The 22,212-nt window shown below is 40.5% G+C and overlaps 5 protein-coding genes across 5 annotated transcripts; 3 read left to right on the top strand and 2 right to left on the bottom strand.

The window, feature by feature from the left end:
- Nucleotides 1-2,134: 2,134 nt before the first annotated feature.
- On the top strand, nucleotides 2,135-3,309 carry EAE98_008859 (uncharacterized protein; the record flags this gene model as incomplete). Its single annotated transcript, XM_038956482.1, has 2 exons — nucleotides 2,135-2,326; nucleotides 2,413-3,309. 2 exons carry the CDS (start codon nucleotides 2,135-2,137, stop codon nucleotides 3,307-3,309), a joined length of 1,089 nt encoding a protein of 362 aa, XP_038807194.1.
- A 4,653-nt stretch (nucleotides 3,310-7,962) lies between these two features.
- Nucleotides 7,963-10,764, bottom strand: EAE98_008858 (uncharacterized protein; the record flags this gene model as incomplete). Its single annotated transcript, XM_038956481.1, has 2 exons — nucleotides 7,963-10,515; nucleotides 10,642-10,764. The coding sequence occupies 2 exons, from the start codon at nucleotides 10,762-10,764 to the stop codon at nucleotides 7,963-7,965; spliced, it is 2,676 nt and encodes an 891-aa protein (XP_038807193.1).
- Nucleotides 10,765-15,008: 4,244 nt separating this feature from the next.
- EAE98_008857 (uncharacterized protein) lies at nucleotides 15,009-16,292 on the bottom strand. The gene is made up of 3 exons (XM_038956480.1): nucleotides 15,845-16,292; nucleotides 15,303-15,761; nucleotides 15,009-15,249 (listed from the first exon to the last, which is right to left on the bottom strand). Exons 1-3 carry the CDS (start codon nucleotides 15,991-15,993, stop codon nucleotides 15,042-15,044), a joined length of 816 nt encoding a protein of 271 aa, XP_038807192.1. The 5' UTR covers nucleotides 15,994-16,292; the 3' UTR covers nucleotides 15,009-15,041.
- Nucleotides 16,293-18,710: 2,418 nt separating this feature from the next.
- EAE98_008856 (uncharacterized protein) lies at nucleotides 18,711-19,772 on the top strand (the record flags this gene model as incomplete). Its single annotated transcript, XM_038956479.1, has 1 exon — nucleotides 18,711-19,772. One exon carries the CDS (start codon nucleotides 18,711-18,713, stop codon nucleotides 19,770-19,772), a length of 1,062 nt encoding a protein of 353 aa, XP_038807191.1.
- A 711-nt stretch (nucleotides 19,773-20,483) lies between these two features.
- Nucleotides 20,484-20,820, top strand: EAE98_008855 (uncharacterized protein; the record flags this gene model as incomplete). The annotated part of the gene is made up of 2 exons (XM_038956478.1): nucleotides 20,484-20,493; nucleotides 20,516-20,820. 2 exons carry the CDS (start codon nucleotides 20,484-20,486, stop codon nucleotides 20,818-20,820), a joined length of 315 nt encoding a protein of 104 aa, XP_038807190.1.
- Between the last annotated feature and the right edge of the window lie 1,392 nt (nucleotides 20,821-22,212).

Here is a 22,212-nt window from a genome sequence, read left to right as displayed (position 1 = left end):
TATACAAGTAAGAATATTAATAACCTTACAAATTATATCAAATATAAAAACTATTTAATTAGAATTTAAAAATAAAATTTATTAATATAATAATAATTAGAAGTTGAATTATTAATTTATTTATCTTATTTTAAATTTTTTTTTTAGTAGAGTTTTTAAATCCTATTATATTTTATTATCGAAATAAATACAATTTACGATTTCAAGAACTCTCAGATCACAATACTTTGATTGGCTGATAAGGCATTATAAGCGAACCCGGCCGTAGTTAGCACTCTAGGGGATATATTATACTATTAGCAATAAGCCTACACTTCTTCTTCCCTTATAGATTATACTCTCTTACTTCCTATTATTAATTGCCTACAAAGATTAGTATATATAATAAATTATACTCTTGATTTAGTTATTCTAACTCCTCTTTAATCTCCTTCTTCTTTTTCTCTATTTTAATTATATATATAATATATAGTTCAGAATGCTTTTTTAAATATATATTTTTAAAAAACTAATTACGATTATATTATAGATTCGAAATAGAAACTTGTTTTATATCTTCATATTTATATTTCTCTGATATATATCACATTCTATAAATATCTTCTTCGAAATTATATATTATAGTTATATTAACGAAATTCATTCTTTTAAGGTTCTTTTTTAATATATCATATAGTTTTATAATTTCTTTAACTTTTTTCTTTTAATATTCTATATTTAATTAAGGCTTTTTTATAAATACAATATAAAAAAACCAATTTTCATATATAACTTTCCAAAAAATTAATAAAGAGATTCTATTTTTTATATTAGTATTTTAATTCAAAATATATTATTTTATAAATAATATTCTACTACTTTGAAATACTTTAATTGTAATAATTAGTATTTATTTTTCAATATCAAAAAGCTTAGATTTTTAATCTCGATTCAATAAATTCTCAATATTCGATATATCGGCTAATAGTATTCTTTTAGATTTATTATATATATCATTCGATTTAGTTCGTTTTTATGTATATTATTATATTACTCTTATCGATTTTTTAGAATATCGATTACTCTAATATATTATCTTCTCTTAAACAAAGATTCTCCTATTTATATATACAATCATTTATCTAATACTATCAAGAATCTCTCTTCAATTAGTTTTTGAAAGTTACACATATACTCTATAACTATATCAATACTTTCGAAATATTTTTAATAAATTATATTAAATAATTGATTTATTATTAATTATTTAGAAGTTAAAGAATAGAAATAAGATTTCATTATTGAGATGTTTTATACGAATACATAAACCCGATATTCAATAAAAACAGGCCCTCGTATATATATATATATATATAGAATATAGGAAGAATAGATAGATAAATGGATGTAAAAAATGGTTGGGATTAGCGAGTCAAAATCTTCAAGGAAAAGCCGCTACTGTATGAATAATTTAAGAATTATCGTAGAAGAAGAAAAACACCCGTTCTTGATATCCATCACATGTAGTCTCCATGACGTGCGGATATGCCGATGTGATAACAGTATACCGGTCTATCACATGCAGGAGATCAATATATCGTACCGAGCCGCATATCGAGAAAAAGAAAATCTTTTACTAGGTAGTCGACGATCTACACGCTTCGGAGATATATCATATCTCATAATGTATGAAGATTACTGGCGTGGCACTGACATCTGTAACCAGCCAGCTGGATACCGGATACATAATCAGTACAGCCAAGACAGAAAACACATGGCAAATCCCACCTCAGATTCTCGGGACCCCCTAAAAATAACCTCGGGGTCTTTGTACGATGTACGATGAGATTTTTGAGAGTTTTTGATTTTTTTCATCATTTGAAATTCGTCGGCCATAGGTTCCTCCGTGCCTCGGTAGACCCATGTTTGTGTTGTGTTCAATGATTTATCGGTGTCCAGTAGCATTATTAATTGAGATTATTTGAGATTGAACCTTTTTATTTATTCATTGCTGTGATTTTTTTCTTCTTTGCTTGTTTCTCGTTCATTGCTTATACATTGCTTATACATAAGTGTGCGGGTTCATTCTTCACCTGTATATACAATTCCTGCTCAGATTACTGGCTTTCAAAAGTCGGAAACTCACCTCCTTAAAATGGCATCCGCAACTCGTCTCCCGCTCAAATCGATTGCGTTTACGACGGCAGTGGTCGCCGCAGCAGGTATCTCTCATGTAAATATACAAAAATTACTCTCCGATGTCTTTACCGGACCGGGAAGCTATTCGCGGATTGCAGCTACCGTTGTCATTCTAGCGAATTTGAAAAGTTTGCCTGGAGTGTGGCATGTATGTTCTCCATTTCTTTGCTCCCCATCTGATTCATTTTACAAGAAAAAGAAGGAAAAAAAGAACATCAGCTAATATATCCGCAGTTCCGAGTCTGGAACGCAATCCTCAAACATCTCATCTTCACCATCCCAAATATCCCTTCGGATCTCGGTCCCGCATCGCTCTTCCTCCCCGTTATAACAACCTCCCATGCTCCCCTCTGGGAATGCGATTACAATCTGCATAAATCGAACAGTACCTATTTCTCTGATCTCGACGTCACGCGATCGCATATCATATGCTGTCTTCTAGAACCGGGCATTCACGCTCTGCAAGCGAATCCGAAAAACAAACTCGTGCTGGACAAGGAAGGGAAAGCGGTGCGCGGAAGATGGGGAATCATGCTCGGAGGCGTGATGTGCAATTTCAAGAGGGAAATAGGAATCTATGAGAAATATGAGATGTGGAGTCGCATACTGTGTTGGGATCGCAAGTGGATTTATGTGGTGACGCATTTTGTGAAGAAGGGGACGGTGAGACCGAGGGGGTTTGTGTTGGGGGATGGAAGTTGGTTTGGGGGTGGGAATGCGAGGTTTGAGGAGAGGGAGGGAGAGGGTGGTGATGCGGTCGAGGTGGATGAGAAAGCTATTTTTGCAAGTGCGGTTAGTAAGTATGTGATGAAATTGGGAAGGTTGACGGTTCATCCAGAGGTGGTGTTGAATGCTAGTGGGGTGTTGCCGGAGAGACCGGGCGGTTGGCATAGTATGGCTAATTCTGGGGTTTCGACGCCGGAAATGGATGAGTCGTTTGTGGAGGCGAAGGTGGAGGGTGAGGAGGTTAAAGAGGGGAGCAGTGGAAATGAATGGAATTGGGAGAGAGTTGAGAGGGAAAATAAACGAGGATTGCAATTTGCGGAACATTTTGCAGCGATGGAGGGGTTGCATCAGGAGTTTACTGGAAGTCAGGGACCGGCGTTGGGTAAATATAGAGATTTGTTGTGAGAGTATAGAGACTTTTTGCGGAGTCGAGATGTTTGATGTGCATGTTCATATAGATTAGAATAGAATAGACTAGATCAGCTGAGATGGAGTATATAGATTGTAGAGGAGCATATAGACTAATAACATATAGAAATATCAAGAAGATTCTTGTAATCTAGGATAAGTGCAAGACATTTTTCCGAACCATTTCATTCCTCTCAAGCGAGTTAGATTATCATATCCGCAATGAGTACACTCTTTCAACGTGAACATAGGAAGTAAAAACAGCACGTCACCGTATCAGAACCTCAACTTAGCGTCACAGTAACCTACTGAGATCTCGCGAATGTTAAAGGGGTACGGTGTGCATACTCAAGAAGACAAATGTATTCGAGTGGTACCTACCCAATAACAATAAGGTCGAGCATCAGACTCTTTGAAATTGAATTATGGAAAGGCTGGATATGTATTTTTACACTCTATTTTATGTGTGGGGTGGAGTTATCTTCGGGGGAGTTCTTTCGTCGCGGCTTGTTTTATCGGATCTTGGTTTCTTTTGGGGAGTGGGTGGTATTTTGATAGTGATGGTGATTGTGATTGTCATGGATGTGAAATTAGTGTTGGAATAGGGGGGGGGGGGGGGGGGGGTGATAACGAGATTTTTTGCAGTATAGTCGACAACAAGAAATCTCAATCTCCCTCGCGTTTTCGTCTCGCGTGAAGTGGGAAGTGAAGTCGGTTATAAACTTCGAGTATGTTGATTGTTATTGGTGATGAGGAACTGGACATTCCATGGGTGTGTGAGGGAGAGTTGATGCAGTTGGTAGCAGACTTGTTGAAGCTTCTCCGTTTCTCTTGGTGTTTAGTCTCTTAGTTGCACTGAGCCAGAGGTGTTATTCATGTGTTTGGAATAAAAGAGAGGGGGGGAATGATGGAACAGGAGAAGAGGGGTTTTGTTGTGGGGTTGGAAGGGAATGATATATTGCATGCACAGATCATAGATCTCAGGCCCTTACAGTATATATACATATACATCTGATCTCCAGGATAACTCTAACAAGAAGTCCCCGACGAGTTCCGAAAGCTAACAGGAGTGATAGATATAAATAGCTCGAGCTCCTAGTTTGAGGAACACGGTAAATTTCACGCGAAGATGCGGAGAAGCATACTATGGTGCAGCTCGGAATGTGTGGGGTTTCCAATTGTATATCTGAGTTGGGGCTTGAGATTTTGTTTTTCAAGGGTTAGGAATTGGGAAAGTGAGGTTATGGCTGTTGCTTGTTGTCTTGGTTTGATGTTATGAGCGTGGTGTTTAGATGGTGTTGAGTGATAATACTACACACTTATATCTTGACAGCGGATGAAAAATAGTATAAATGACAACAAAGGCTTTTTTATGACATAGGTATTGATAAGTTGAAAGTTCACAAACATCAACTCAATTCAATGCGTCGATGTAAGATTAACTATTGTTCCAACGTAACGGGAAAGTTGAGATTGACTTTAGCTGTTCGGACCTTTGGATACTTCATTAGCATGAACGAGGTAATGGTGAGGAAACTTTGGAGAGTGAGAGTGTTGTTTGTTTATGTATGCCCAATTTGAGAAATTTTTCGCCCTGATGGAAAAAGAATTGAGAGGGGCATATATTGTAAATTGGGAGGAGTGAATGATGTATTTACATTTACATTTAATTACATTGACAACTATTCGCTTAGTGTAGAAATGAATGAAAACTTCTACGCGGATCAACAAAATCAGCGTTGAGCTATACAAAAAGGGGAGTTACAAAACCAATAGCTCCATGCATTTGAACTGGTCAATTTTGGAGGCTTCTCTGATTCACTAGTTGTTCTAGACCAGCTAATCCTCGCAGTCTTTAGGAATAGTTAAACGGCATTTCTTCTCACACTCTCATTATTTTACATCTATCTACCTCTCCCAGGAAGAGATCGCAGAAACTTGAAGCTTGTGTAGGCTCAAATAGCGAAAATTATCACAAAATAGATATTTGATAATAATAACAAGAAATTTTTACCAGGACGAGAGTAAGGATTATATTGTTACTATAACAAGTTCTTCCTGTATGTTATATCTCATTCAGTTGTCTCTACGGGTTTGATGATAGAGATGGGTAAAATAGAGTGGTGTTGGCATTGCACCCATAGATTTGCGAGTAGGTCATCTTGGATGGAATTTGCTGGAGGGCTCAGTCGGGGATAATGGGATTTTTTATACTGGGGATTTTGAGGGGAGGGAAAGCGTGGGGGTAAGAGGGGGGGAAAGAAGAGGTGGATTGTGATGTACTTTCAATCAACTTTTTGATGATTTGATATATTGTTCTCAGCGGGGAATCATAATCTGACTTCGAATTTTAGAGGAAGCAAGAGTTATAAAAGAGGCCAGGGTTGGGGAATGAGCGGATTGAGAATACTTGGGACAAAGTTAAACATACTATGAGGGGTTGTGGCTGCGTGTGTCGTGTGGTGAGTCGTGGTACTATATAGAATATTGTATCTCGCTGAAGAAGTCGCGAGTGGAGGGAAGTCATATTTCGATAGTGCCCATCCAACTGCCGTTATATTGGATATTAATCATGAAGAATAGCAATAGTTGAAGATCGAGTGACAATAAGAATAGTTCATTAGGATGAGAGTATGGAATCTATATCATTCTTGTCATTGTCATTGTCATTGATTATTATCATTATCATTATTAGTTTATGGGATATAAATTCTTTCAAACAACTAACAAAAGACATTCCTCAAACCCAGCAGAAAACAAATATCGAAATACTCTAAACATGATAGTTAGTTAGTTAGTAACATTGAATTCCCATCACTTATTAAACTATCGATATAATACTTACTCGGAAACCCCAATCAAAAGATACTTTCCCTTTTAACAAGACCTCAGGAAGAAAAACATACCCAATCTCAATTCAATTTCCAGAAATTTAGCGAGACATCAATAACCCCCTCCCTCTACATCAACAAAACAACAAACAGGAATTAATCAATATTTAAAAAAACTTCAACAATTCGAATTCGAATGTCTTCTTGAAATAACCTTAATATTGAATACAAAAAAATCTAACTACCGACTAATATCTAGGTATAAAAAGGACTTAAATTTTTAATTTAATCTTTTTAGATTTGATATTGATTTTGAATTGAATTGAATTGAATTAATGATTTGATAATTAAATAAATAAATAATATTGAGATAGATTTAAAAAGAAGGGGGGATAGAATAAGTAATGAGTATAAGTATAAATGAGTAAGTAAGTGAGATATTGTATTTTAATTAGTTATTTCTATATATATATTTTTTTATCTAAATTTAAGATTTTAATATTTTAAAATCTAAGATTTTAAACTCTCAAAATCTCAAATCTCAAAAGAAAAGAAAAGAAATCCTATATACATAATATATCTCATCAACCCTCCCCCTTATTCCTCTCTTCTCTTCATCTCCCTCTTCATCTCCCTCTCCCTCTCCCTCTCCCTCTCATTCCTCTTCAGCTCCCTCTCCATCTCTCCCTTTATTTCCCTCTTTCTCTTCCTCTATCATCTTTTTTTTACACTTTTCCCCTTTCTATTCATTTACCCTCTCATTTATCCCTCTCATTTACCCTCTCATTAACCCTCTCATTAACCCATCAATCCATCATTCCCATTAATCCCCCCCATTTCCCTTCTATTTCCCCCCTATTCCTTTTTATTCCTTGTTTCCCTCTTCCCTCGCCTTCTTATCACTCTCTACCCTCTTCTTTTCTTCCTATCTATTCCTATCTATTCCTTCCTTTCCACCTCCACCGCCAGCCTCTTACCACTCCATCAACTCTCCACTCCCCAATTTCCCCCACTTCCCCTCCACTCCCCTTTCTCCCCTCTTCCTTTTGCTCTCTTCCTATCCACTCTCTCACTAACCCCCCCTTTCTATCTCTTCCTCTCCCTCTTCCTCTTCCTGTCCGCCTCTTCACCACCACCTCCATTTTCATCTCCTCCTTTCCTATTTCTCCTTTCCACTCTTCAAAATACTATTCACATTACCCCTGTCAATCAATCAATCACTAACTACCTACCTATACTACACACAATACATCTTCCATGCATCACAACTTTGTATCAACCCATTCTATCATCACTAGTAATTTCTACCTTTAATCTCTTCCAGTTTCTCATAAGATCACACGTCATTTCAAAATCACATCACAAAAATCAAGCTAATTTTTTTTTTTAAAAAAATCATCATTTTTCTTTCCTAACAGATAATTCCTGCCCAATAACAAAAGCACCACCGAACCATAAACCACAAGTACCATATCAATCTTGTGTGAAATCTCCCTTGCGAAAAATATCATCACATATGATCAAAAGTGGTAAAAGGAAATTAAAGAAAAGCCTCAGAGGAAAAGACGTAATAGAAAAGAAAGCAGCGAGTGAGAAAGATTCCATTTCCCTCCTCCCCAAAATAAGTTCAGTAAAAAATCCCAAAAGCTCCATCCATTTCCCTTGATCCATCCGCTATCCAGAGCTTGTTTGTGTGTCAATCTTACGCCTGCCTTATTCGTGATAATTCATCCCCATTCCCTTCGCCATATTCATCCACGTCCTTTCCATTTATTTATGTAGTCATCTTTACCCTAATACAACTTGCTGGGTGATGCATTTACTTCTTAGATTCTGATTCTTGCTCGGCAAGGTATTCCTCATCACTGGCATCGAGAATATCATACTCCTCATCAGTCATGAATCCATCCTCAGCCTCATCATCTTCGAAGTTTTGGTTGAATTCCTCAAAGTCATCGTTGAAAATTTCTTCGGAAGTTGGAACAACCTTTGGTGATGGTTGAGCTTCATGAATGCTTGAGATTGGAGATTCCTTTTCAAGCTTTGGGAAAATCATTTGACTAGTCTCGGCTTCAGGTAAGTCTTGAACCTTGGATGAGACTTCGGAGGCAAGCTCTTGCTCATCAGCTACAACCTTAGGAGCTACAACCTTGGTAGCTTCAACCTTAGGAGTTTCAACCTTAGGAGCTTCAGTCTCAGCAACTTCAGTCTTGATGACTGGAGTTGGCTCATTGACAGTAATATCACACCAAAGTCTGTGGCCAAATTTATCACCAGTAGGAGTGGTAAGACGCCAGTATGAAATGAAGCTACCAGCACGGTTTGGAGTTCTCATCAAGACGGTGAAACCGTATTCTTGACCAGGAGCGACTTCAGTATAACAAGTTGTGCTCTCAGCAGCACTGACAAGTTCATGTACACTGGCTGGGTGTTCCGGGTCAACAGCACACATGTTATCGCCACCAACAAATCTAACACTGCAACCTGCAGGCCAAGATGTCTTACCACCATTGCGGAGATACCAGGTTTGTTCGAAAACTGAGTTTGGTGTCATGATGGTACCATCAGCGACTGCATCACGAACAAAGTGTGCAACCAATTCCTCTTCAACGGGAGCTGGAGCTTCTTCAGTGACCTCCTCAATAACTTCCTCCTTGACCTCAACCGGTTCAACCTCAGCAACAGCCTTAATCTCAGAGACAGGCTCAACCTCAACAGGTTTAGCCTCAACAACAGGCTTAACTTCAGCAACAGTTTGAACTTGTGTTGCAGCATTGGTGGACTGAGTTGGAGTGGTCTCAGTTGCCTTTGAAATTGTTGGAGCAAAACGATCACCCATTGGTGCCATGGGTTTACCATTTGGATGATCACCAAGAGTGGTAACGCTAACATTGCGAACAGGTGTCTTGAACTTAATCAAAGGATGGGTCTTGTTGTGAGTGTTGGATGGACTGGCCTCACAAACAGAACAGAAATCGGTGTCATGGCAGACAGCACATTTGTAACGATCTCCAGTGATATAAGCGGGAGCCACGTTACCATGATTATCTTCGGTGTGGTGCTTGTTTTTGCAAAGAGGTCCATCACAGAAAATACCATGATGACGAACTCTGCTAGCTTGTTGTTGGGCACACGAGCGGCTGACAGGTTCGTAGAGAGGTACAAATCTGTGACCTTGGTGGATGAAGGTAGCATTCGCAATGCATGCATCGCAGTAATCCCAATCTGGACAATCAAGGCACTTGTGACGAACACCAAAGATGTTTCTATCACATCCATCACAAATAGCAGAGTGAGAGGCGTTACGACCTGCGGCGAGAAGAGCGGAGGCCATTGGACCAAAGTTAGCATCCTCATCCACGAAAGCGAAAGCGTGCTTAGGGTTGTGGCCATGTTTCAATGATACGTGGCATTGAATACACAAATCGAAATCTGCACAATCGATGCAAGTGACAAAGTTCTCTTCGGACATTTCGGAGATGCAGCTGTTGCAAGTGCGGGTGGGAACCGGTTCCTTCTCTTCGACTGCGGGAGCGACGAGGGTAATCTTAGAGTCGGAGAATTGAAGCTTGGTATTTCTGTAGCCAGAAAGTTGTTTAGGGGCGAGCTTTTCGGTTGTGCTGTGAATGTATTGACCCTTATCCACGATGCGTTTAATCAACCAATGATCACCATTGCAGGTGACTCCAGCATCGTTACACTCTGGGCACAAGTCGAAATCACCATTATCACAGGTGCTGCAATGATAGTGGATATCTGGAATAGAGACACTGCAACTGTTACAGTAAACCGAGAACGAGCTGACAACAGGTTCTGGTGACTTTGAGCTTCCTGAAGCCACGTCATATCTGTCCAGCAAGTAGGCAGGAAGTGGCTTTGCGTGTTCGATTGCTGTTTGGTAAGCAGCGTGATTATTAGAGACAGCCATCTCATCAAAGGATTTTTGTAGGGAGATAATTGCTTCAATCTGCTCTTGTACTTTGGATTGCACTTGCACAGCGGCACTTGACTCCTTGTATTGTGCTTCCGTTCTCGCCTCCGAGTCGAAAGCTACGCTGCGTCTGGCGTTAGGGATCTCAGTGGTTGATGGGTGTGATACGGGGATGGTGAATGAGGGGTATTCAGGTTGTGCTACAACAGGCTTGGCTGAAGTTGATTCTTCATCCTCGACGGAAGCTGGCTTTGGCACGACCGGTTCTTTGTCCTTGATGGTGACCTTGAGTCTAAGCTTAAGCTTCGCCTTGGCAGCACGATACAATTGTTTGTAAACTGAAGGATTGGTTGCATCGAGTACGATGAAGGCAGCAGCACTATCGGAGTATCTCTCAAAGATAGCCTCGGAAGTTGTGGGGATGGCGAGAAGGAATCGAAGCTATGTAGATGGGAATGATTAGCTATATTCAAATGATTTCATCAAGCTCCATCGTGATTAAACAATATATTATGTTTTGCATAATCATGGAGCTGTATTTGGAGATAGATTGATGTTATCACATACCTTATCGGGAAGAGTGCTAGCACCGAGATCACGAAGAGGAAGCTTGAATCTTCGATTGCTACCCTCAATATTCACCTTGAGGGTAACCAGCGTATCTGGAGTTGGGGCTGTCATGGACGCCATGGTTGAAAATAACAAATCTATTGAAGAGTATCGTTGTCAGTAAGTGTGCCAGAGTGAAGAAGTGATGAAGTGATAAAGTGATGTCGAGAGAGAGCGGTGACCTTGCAAGGGAATGATGCCGGCCAGGAATCGATCGGACTTACTTATCTATCTTATTATGAATGATCGATTCTTTGAATGGGGTATCTTGGAAGAATCGAAGGATTCGATAATTGTATCGAGCGATCAAAAGAATCAAAGGATATTCCTTTGATCTATTGTGCAAAGGGAATTGTTGTAGGGAAAGTGGATTGATGTGTTTTTGATTGATGTTGTAAGTTGTATGTTGTAGGAATAGAGGATGGAGAAGATGTGGAGAGGAAGATGTAGGTAAGTGGTAGGTGGTAGGTGGTGGTAGGGAATATGTAAGATGGAGTGTATGTAGCTGCGGACTAGGTAGGGAGGGAGGGAATCACTTACAAGTGTTGGGTTTAGCTTACGAAAACCAGTTTACGGTACGGTATGGGCAAAGGAAACCAATCGCTAAAATCAATAAGCAAGGCTGCCGTAGAAGGGTACGTGGAAAGGCCTGGAGGTAGTAGGTAATAGGCAATTGTTAATAATACCGGTGGAGGGAAGAAGAGATCGACTTGTGAAGGGTGAATGCGAGAATGATACGGTCATTATTGAATATCTCGGTAGTAGGTAGGTACTAGGGAGGTAGGTAATCAATGAATGAATATGATCAAGATTGATAATGAATGTTTGTATGGGTTTTGCCTCTTTCGATTTGATTCTATGGTATGGATGGTAGATGATGTTTATGTACTAGAGATACTACATAGGTAATTGAATCTTACGAGGTAGTACTGTAACATCTTGCCATCAAGATCCATTCTCTTTCAATAAGCTCTAGATAATCATTTGGAATCATCTCCATCTTCTCGTTGGCGAATGAATGGCGAATGAATATCTATTATACGTCTAGATGCTCTTTACAATCAAAACAGCTTCATTATGATACTACATCACACTACATTACACTACCCTACATCTTACATCCATCTCACATCTTCAATCCCACTCAAATCTTCAATCCCACTCAAATCTCCATCCCATCCCATCCATCCCCTCATTATCCATACTCCACTGGAGCATTCTCACTGCCGCTTTCTCACTACTCGCTCCCTACGTTATCTAGCATCCACGCATCCACGCATCCCTACTAAAAAGTCCCTCAAGTTCCATCTCCTCTCCTCCTAGCTAGATTCCCAACTAGATTCCTGACTAAACTCCCAGCTAAACCCCCAATTACCCTCAACTACCCCCCCCCCCCCCCAACTAACCCCCTCCAAACCCAATCGATATCCCGCATCGATAATACAATCCCTCAAGAACCCCTCGAGAATCCCTCAAGAATCCCACCCCAGTAGTCCCTCCAAATAACCAAGACCAAGCATCAAACTCATAATAGTATAGTTCCCTACCTCCATATCTACATATCTACATACCTACATACCACTAATTCTCACATCACGAGGACATTCAGTTCTTCAATAACAAGACAAGCTCGCACGGCAAGCAAGCCTCAATCAATCAACCAATCAATCGGTGAGTATTGTACGAGGATACCTACGAGTATATTACCTATTATATGATGTGATGTTATATTATATTCTACTCGGTCACATACCTATTACATACCGAGTACGTACGATATACAGATAAACTTGGCTATACCGGACTGGGATATATCGGAATCTTGGATATACCGGAATAATTTCCTGATTTGATCACTTTTTATATGGTGATACCGGATTTTTGGGCAAAACCGGTATACCGGACACTTTTTTCACGAATCCGGTATAAATTTTGGTGGGAGATTTGGCTAAATAAGCTGAATTTTGGATGAGTAAGCTTAATTGGCTATAATCACATAATATTTTCCGAAAATATCGAGGTTTAGAGCTGAAATCGGATATAAATTTTGGTTATGAAGCTTAAACCACCATTTTTTATACCGGAATCATAAATATACCGGATTTGATTGGTCGAAAATTTCAGTCCGGTATAACTAAGTTTATCTATATCTAGATTAATAAAATACTAATTATCTAATCTCTCTTTCTCTTCCCCCTCCTCTCTCCCTCTCTCTTTAAAATCTCCTCTAGACTCTATCCATCTATCCATCCATTCATTCATTTATCTTCCTCCTACTCAATATCAAGAACAAAAACAAAAATAAAAATTCACAATTCATAATACATCATAATATCTATATATCACATATCTACATACCTACCTATATCTCCATCCCCGCCCTATCATCCCCCCCCTATTATTCTCCAATTCTCATCCATTCTCATTTATTCTCATCTACTCCTTACCTACTAAATATACCTACTAAACATACCTACTAAACATACATACTAAACATATATACATACATATATACATACATAATACATATCCCCAGAATTACATCTTTTCAAAAATCTTTTCATAATTGATATTATAAAAAACATATTTCAAAATCAATTAGAATTACAATATTATATTATTATTTATTATAATAATATCATAGAAATCTCTAGAGTACTTATATCTCTAAATCAAATCAAATTATCTTATAAAAATTATTTCATATAAAATTTATCTATTTATCTATTTATCTATTTATTGATTTATCTATTTATTGATTTATCTATCTAATCAACTAACTACTAATCAACAATTACTACTATTACTACTACTATTACCACTACCACTACCACTACCACTCACATCAAACCCTCCCCTCTCCTCCCCTCCCCCCCTAAAAAACCCCCTCCCTAAAAAACCCCTTCGCCTCTCCTTTCTCCCCTCCCCTCCCCTCGCCTCTCCTCCTTCGCCTTTCTTCCCCTCCCCTCCCCTCCCCTCCCCTCTCCCCTCCAAAAACCACCTCCAAAAACCACCTCCAGACTACATACCTAGTACTCAATACTCAATAGGTATCCACAGTTTAAATACCTATCTAGTATCTACCCTCAAGCTACCTACCCTCAAGCTATCTACCCTCAAACTATCTACCCCATAATCCAATCCTCCACCAAAACCAATCCTCACCTAACCCAAAACCTCACCTAGCCCAAATCCTCACCTAACCCAAATCCTCACCTGACCCAAAACCAAAACTATCTACTTCCAACCTCCCCAGCTTCCAACCAACCAACCAACCAACCAACCAACCAACCAACCAACCAACCAACCAACCAACCAACCAACCAACCATTTGCCTCCCCTTCCCTCCTCTCATCTCCAGCTCTCCTCATCTCATCCATCTCATCTCATCCATCTCATCTCATCCATCTCGCCACATACTACACGCCACAACTGCACTGCACCACACCACACCACACCACACCCAGGTGCCACACACCACCTGGGCACGCCCGCCACGCAATCCTTCCCTCCCTTCTCCCTTCTCCCTTCTCCCTCCTCCCTCCTCCCCCCCTTCCCCGATTTCCAATCCAATCCAATCCAATCCAATCCAATCCAATCCAATCCAATCAAATCCAATCCAATCAAATAAAATAAAATCAAATTGAAGTCTCCAGGGCTTAAACCAAACCGCCCGCCTCAACGAGGCTCATCATTACACATACCTATACATATCCGTTTCCATAGAGTATTCATATCCATATCCATACTCATATCCATATCTATAGAGTATAGGTACTCCGAGTACAACACGGAATAGATTTCCAAGTATGAATTACCTACCTAGTAGTCATCAAGTCACCAAGAAATTCACACAAGCATGACCTAACAAAACAACAAGAAGAATAAGAAGAATAATTCATGTGTAACAATCTATGTAGAATCGAAAGGAAAAAGAGGGTAAATCTTATTTAAAAAAAAAGTATTTACCCTATCCATATTCATATCAAGATGAAAACCCCAGAACGAGAATTACTACTTATGAAAGTGTTTATTTCCTCCCTTCCTTTTCCTTCCTTTGCTTTGCCTTCCTTCCTTCCGTCCACTGAATCAAACGTCCCATGAAAACATAAACTCAAGAAAAATAAAAATCAAGGACCACGCCACGAACCCCGGCAATGAACAACTTGTGTTTGCAGAAAAGTGCTCGTACAACCGTACGCCTATAAAAGAAGATTCCTTCCTATCCACCTAGCACCTTGCTTATCTATTTCCCCTCATCCATCAAATCCATCTTAAACTTCCAATCCTATCAAATCCATCTTAAACTTCCAATCCTATCAAATCCATCTTAAACTTCCAATCCTATCAAATCCATCTTAAACTTCCAATCCCATCAATAACCATCTTTCACTCGTGGTATCCAGTTGATGCGACCACATGTCAAGGGTTGTCAATTCGAATCCAACCCAACGAAGACTTTTCAGGAAAGTTGATCTATCTCCTTCGGGAATTGATCGATCAACATTAATAACGACTTTGGAGACTGCGAATACTTCATCCGCGAGTTCAATGAGTGCCATCAGTCTATTGCTCATTAGTAACTTAAATTGTGGTGACGACAACAAAGTAATCCTTACCCCTGTTTTAAATCCCTTCCAATGACTGAATTGTCAAAGAATGCAAAGAGTGTTTTCTCATCACCATTTCCGCCAACAAATCCACGAAAACTGCACCCTCCCGTGTAATCCCAAATCTCGACCCAAGCATCGATTGCATGGCCTGATTTGACGACACCAAAGTAATTATCATGCGTATCCACATCATCGTCAAGACTTGAATACGTGTCCGCACCCATCACGTTTGAGTCACTACTCGCACTTTCTTCTTCACCAAGAAAAATGGTTTTCATGTTCTCGCAAAAGAGTCTCTCACACTCTTCCCGGATGGCGTACGCTGCCCCCTCTTTGCGGCTTGTAGTTCTACCTCGATTCTTCATTGAATGATTGATTAATGCGAATTCGTTGGCAGATGTCAAGGCCGCAAGAGGGGGACTTGACGGAGGGGATATTGACCCTGAGCGGACCTCAGGGATACCACTTTGCCCTGTTGAAAGAAGATTAGTATTTGATGTTTGGTTTGCGAACGTTGGGTGGATGGAAATGAAAAGGGGGAAACTAACCCGCCAGCGCCGGTAGTGGAGTAATGGAATCCAGAAAGACGAGCGGAAGAATCGACAATGTAGCAGCTGGCGAGGACGTTGGCTTGAGAGCCGACTACCTCGCCGCCACAATTACTACTACTATGACTGTTTTTCATACTTGGAGCCATTGTTCTCGAAAATTGCCAGTTTTGCGGTGTGAACGGTTTGGGGATAGAATTTGACCAGTTGGTAGTCGGGATTTTGATTTTGATTTAATTGCGATTTGATTGAACACGATTTGATTTATTGATTTATTGCGACGATGGATTGAAGTGAGATTTGCAGGGAGGATTTGTAAGATGGAATTTCTGGATGGGAGATTTGATTTCTTTCTTGGTGAATTTTGAAATTCGGAGTTTTGCACTATTTGATAATCGGTGACTGGAAGGAGAAAAGAGGCGGCTCTGGCTTAGATTTCTTTCTTTCTTTCTTTCTCTCTCTCAGATTTAAACAAAGGTAGAAAAGTTTAGTTTGTAATTTCCCCGCTTTCAATGAACCAATCATGATGAGTTCTCATGCAACATCTTGGTCTACCGCACAACACAACCAACCGCCATGACTCCAAAGCACTAGAAATTTCTAGGAGGATTCAATTACCTGTTTTCAGTGAAGTTTGAATGTTATTATTAATCAATGTGATACAATAATGGATTATGAAGTATGACAATTGGTAAGGTCATTCATTCATTCATTCATCAGAACAGAATTACCTAGGTACCACAGAGTACAGAGTGTGTAGTCAGCAGGAAATTGCCTTTTCTCATTCCATTCCCCTCGAAACAGCAACTGCCAAGCAAATACGAGTTTGTATCATCTAAATACGACATTTGATTATTCTAATGTTCAAGTCACAACTCACACAACACCATGCATGCATTTCACCATATATTATTCATTTCATCATGAGTTGCATATTGAATGTATGTTGAATGCACATTGAATGCAATCTGATTTGTTCTTTTTGGTACCTCTATTCGATCACTCCCCTTCTTGAATCGTAGGTACGGAGTACTGACAGTTTGTTGGATCCGTTCTTTATTGTTATATGTACCTGATTATATCTAGGGATCCCTTCACTTGTTTGCACTGCGTATGGAGGTACCAGACCAAAGCATGAAGCGTTCAGAAGTAAGCATAAAGCGTTCAAAGCTAAAGGTCCAGAGTCAAACGTTAAGAATCAAAGTCAAAGTCAAGATGCTCCCATAATTCACAGAGTACTACGAGTACTACAAGTATTACGAGTACATTGATCCGAAAATGGAGCAGCTTATTCTCCCCATTCCCATTAACCGCGGTACATACGAGTAGGTACATAGTACATACATACATAATATCACATCGCATTGGTCCACAAGTATACCTGAATCACCGAGTTGAGATGAACAACAAGCATTTCTGCCCTGCCTCCTTCCTCCTTCCTGCGTGTCCATATGTATTCTAGTACGAGTAGATTATGCAAAACATTGTGAGAAGGCTCGAAGGATAGAACGAATATGCAGGTTAGTCAGTCAATCCTTGTCTGTATAATGATCCCTTTCTTTTTTTGAAAGAATAAATGGAGTTGTGACAAGAAGGAAAAAGATCTTCCATCTTTATATTTCTTCTCCCATCTCGTAAATATCAATCATCATTTACCAGAAATCATCTGACTACCGGTACTGGACTGGCAGTCTGATATAAATCATCCTTACATCCATCCGTACACCCTTACAATCTTTCTTACAATTATCTTATCGATAAGCCAACCTAGGTAAGTGATAGTAAATTATCGATTATCTATAATCACCTACGACTATCTCCTACTACCTCCGACTACCTCCTCCTCCCTCCCTTGGCTCCGAGATACCCAGCTCCCTTGTCACCTAGTCCTCTCACCAGCTCCATCTATCTTCTGCAAAGCGGAGGCACAATCACACAACCCACGATAATACTCTGTCTGGACTCTGGACTCACTCTGTACAAATGAATGCGACAACACATCTCTGCACAACTTGAATACTAAAGTGGAAAGTGGTAAGTGAAAACTGAAAAGTGGGAAAAAACACATGATTTATGTAAGTCGTCTCGTCTCGTCTCGTCTCGGTCATACATATCGACAAATGTATGTATCCTCAATTCTCAAATCCAAGATTAAGTAAGTCTGCTTGTCTATATATATCGCTACCTATTCAAATCGCTTTCTTATTTCACATGCACATGTCACTTACCACACGATCCCATTATCGCTTCTTGTCCTACGACATCAGATTGATCTCGGTACTTTTGCTTAGAATATCTCTCATCAATCATTTGAATGGTGAGAAGAAGAAGAAGCTACGCGGTATGACATTATATACATGTAAATACCTCATTTTTATCCCTCAATTCTTTGGTCTCTCTACCTAGATATCTCTATATCTATGCTATCCATCTCATACCCTCCGATATCTTCAAATAAAGCTCACAAGATTTCCCAATTTCACATGCGAAACTCATCGACACACACACATACAAATGCCAATAATAGCATTGTCTCATCTATAAAAGTGAGTGATCATGCCATCCCTTTCCGTCGCGCAAACAGTCTTATATCTTTCAAGACCTTTGAGACTTTCCCACGCGACTCTTTGTGTGTGTGATGTTTTAGCTTTATTTACTTATTTCTTACTTGAATCCCAATTTTTCCCCTATTCACCATCATGTCATTTCATCGCAGCTTTCTAATCTTGACATTCAGACAATATCCAAAAATCCTTCTTACCACGATACACCTTTTATGACAACGCAAATCTTCCATACTATTAGCTAGCTTCCAAGCACGAGAAGTAGCTATCTGCGAGTAGAACAAAAGAAACCCGTCCCAAAAATGTCCAACGAACGCCTCACCTTCCCAACCTATCTTCTCCCTTCCTTCTCCTTCCCCTTTCGTCGTCACACATCCTCTCCTAGCACAAAAACCGCATCGCTCAACACAAGTACAAGCGCAAATCCTTTGGTTCCAGGATTAAGCTATTCGCCTACCAGTAGCTGTAATGAAACTCCACTCGCATCACCTACATCTGGGAGTTTTCTCTCGCGCATTCCAACTACTTCCACCCACAAGAGTGGGAGTTGGAGCGAGAATGAGAATGAAAACGAGAGTCATGATTTAACTTCCACTCCCACCTCTCCTCCTCGCACCAAACCTCTCCCTCAACCTCATCTCTCCCGTCCCTTTCCCTCTACCATCCGCTGTCTCACCTGCTCCACCCACATCTCGTACTCCTCGCAAATAATCTCCAAAGGCTTTACCGGTCGCCACGGCCGCGCCTATCTCGTCGCTCCGCCTCCTTCTTCCCCCGTTCCTCAAATCCCTCCCTTTCCACCCACCGCTCACGATCGCTCCAAAAATATCTCCAACGTCCGCATCGGGCGTCCTGCGAATCGAGAATTGTTAACAGGTCACCATGTCGTCGCAGATGTAAACTGCGCGGTTTGTAATACGTTGTTGGGGTGGAAATATGTGGATGCGCGGGAGGCGGGCCAGAGATATAAAATTGGAAAATTTATTTTGGAAACGAAGAGGGTGGGGGTTGTGGAGACGTTTGAGGATGAGGATGTGCGAACGCATTCGCTTGATTTTCGCGGCGAGGAGGATGATGGTTTGGGATTTGGGGGAGTGGGGATGGGGATGGGGATGGGGAATTTTGGAGGCGCGAGGAGAGATGGAGAATTACATATGTTGAATGTGGAAACGAAAGAAGAGGAAGAAGCGAAGGGGTGGGTGAATTTTGATTCGGAAGATGAAGATGAGTGTGAGGAACTTTTTGCGGGAATTTGGGATGCTGAGGTGGCGCAGAAAAGAAGGATTAGGAGGATTGATCGGAGGAGGAAGGAGGTGGAGAGGGAGAGGTTGGCGAGTAAGGATAGTGGGGTGGGGGGATTGTAGGGGAGGGGGATTGGGGAAAGAGGGGGATAGGAAGGGGGAGGTGGTGGTGGTGGTGGTGGTGGTGGTGGTAATATATAATTGGAAGGATTATGGAATAGGAGGAGCTGATATGAGATGCGATATGATGTGAAGGGATGTGAAGGGATGTGAAGGGATGTGAAGGGATGTGATGTAAAGGGTTTATGACTACTCTATGATTTATGACGGAAAGAAAGACGGATGGATGGATGAATGGATGGATATACATTTACATACAATACAAGGATGGATGGAGGAAAGGCATTCTGAAGGAAAATTTCCGGGTGAATTTTTGCTCTGTCTCATTTGGTGGGTCTAATTTTTGTTGATAGAAAACTTGAGGGTTCGTTTCTCTCTTTTCTCTTCTTGGGGTTGGGGATTCGTATTTTGTTAATCTTATCTGTGGTTTGAGGGCTGATGGGATGGGATGGGATGGATTGGGATGGGATAGGATGGGATGGAATGGATGGGTTTTGTTGGGAAATTTGTATCGCGATGGGGATACTGTGTAGTATGGTATGATATGATGTAGTATGATATAATATCAAATAGTATATATAGCTTCTCTTATAGAGGGAGATATTTACTTGCTTGCTTGTTTATTATATGTATGTATGTATGTGTGTATATATATATATATATCTAAATATATCAATTATTTCTTTCTATTCACTTGATATCTCCATTTGATATATGGTAATTGGTGACTGATGATTGAGATTTAGGGTTGGGGTTGGGGTTTGAGAAAGGGGGAGGGAATGGAAATGGAAATGGAAATGGAAATGGAAATGGAAATGGAAATGGAAATGGAAATGGAAATGGAAATGGAAATGGAAATGGAAATGGAAATGGAAATGGAAATGGAAATGGAAATGGAAATGGAAATGGAAATGGAAGAGAGATTATGAGGAAGAAGAGGAAGAAGGGGAAGAAGGGGAAGAAGGGGAAGAAGGGGAAGAAGGGAAATTTGGGTGTGGGTGTGGATGTAGGTGTGGATTTTGTGGGATATAAGGGATATAAGGGATGTTAGGGGTGTGAGGGGTGTGAGGGGTGTGAGGGGTGAGGGATGAGGGGTGTGAGGGATGAGGGGTGAGGGGTGAGGGTGAGGGGTTAATGGGGGTTGGTTGATGGAGGAGATGGAGGAGATGGAGGAGATGGAGGAGATGGAGGAGATGGAGGAGATGGAGGAGATGGAGGAGATGAGGAGATGGAGGAGATGGAGGAGAGGATGATATTTCTGAAAATTATGTTTATTGATTTGATTTGATTTGATTTGATTTATTTAGGTAAATAGATAGATAGGTGTTAATAGGTTTTGATATCTACCTATAGTTGGATATAAGGGTGGGTGGTTGTGAAATTTTGGGATTGTGAAATTTTGGGATTGTGAAATTATGGGATTGTGAAATTTGGGATTGTGAAATTATGAATGGAATAAAAGGGTTAGCGATGTATTTTAGGGGGAGAAGGAGGGGGAGAAGGAAGGGAAGAAGGAAAGGGAGAAGAAAGGGGAGAAGGAAGGGAAGAAGGAAGGGAAGAAGGAGGGGGATAGATGAGTTCTAGCGGAAATCTGGGAATATTTTTTACTGTGATGGAAGTTGGAGGGAAAACTAGGTAGTTAGGTGGATGCTTGGGGCTGGCATTTATAAGAGGCGTGGAAACTGATGGTTGGTTGATTATGGTTGTGGGGAGGGAGTGGAGGTAGGAGGTAGGGAGGTAGGGAGGTAGGGAGGTAGGGAGGTAGGGAGGTAGGGAGGTAGGGAGGTAGGGAGGTAGGGAGGTAGGGAGGTAGGGAGGTAGGGAGGTAGGGAGGTGAGGTAGGGAGGTAGGGAGGTAGGGAGGTAGGGATGTAGGGAGGTAGGGAGGTAGGAGGTAGGGAGGTAGGGAGGTAGGGAGGTAGGGAGGTAGGGAGGTAGGGAGGTAGGGAGGTAGGGAGGTAGGGAGGTAGGGAGGTAGGGAGGTAGGGAGGTAGGGAGGTAGGGAGGTAGGGAGGTAGGGAGGTAGGGAGGTAGGGAGGTAGGGAGGTAGGGAGGTAGTTGGATGGAGGGGATCATACTGGGTAGGTAAGAGAATATTTTTGTTCGGTGTGCCCGCCTAGTAGGTGTTGAGTATTGAGTTGAATACTAGGTAGTAGGTACTATCTAGTGAGAGTTAGATTATTAGGTATTTAATATAAATCGATTTGGATGTAATCTTGTATTTTTAATGGAAAATCGAGGCTCGATTACTATATGTGTGATGAAGGTTCCGAAGGAGTTTTGTGGTTTTTGTGATGGTGATTAGATGGGTGGATGGTAGATACTGGATAGGTATTCATGTTGATTTCTTGAGTAGGTGTTATGATACTTTTGAGTGTGCTTGGGATTGGGATTGGGATTGGAGGTTGGAGGTTGGAGGTTGGAGGTTGGAGGTTGGAGGTTGG

The sequence above is a fragment of the Botrytis deweyae genome (genome assembly GCF_014898535.1).
Source record: "Botrytis deweyae strain B1 chromosome Unknown BDEW_024, whole genome shotgun sequence".
In the NCBI taxonomy this organism is placed as follows: Eukaryota; Fungi; Ascomycota; class Leotiomycetes; order Helotiales; family Sclerotiniaceae; genus Botrytis; species Botrytis deweyae.
Note: the sequence above shows the minus strand (reverse complement) of the source record. Positions and strands in the feature narration are given on the sequence as shown.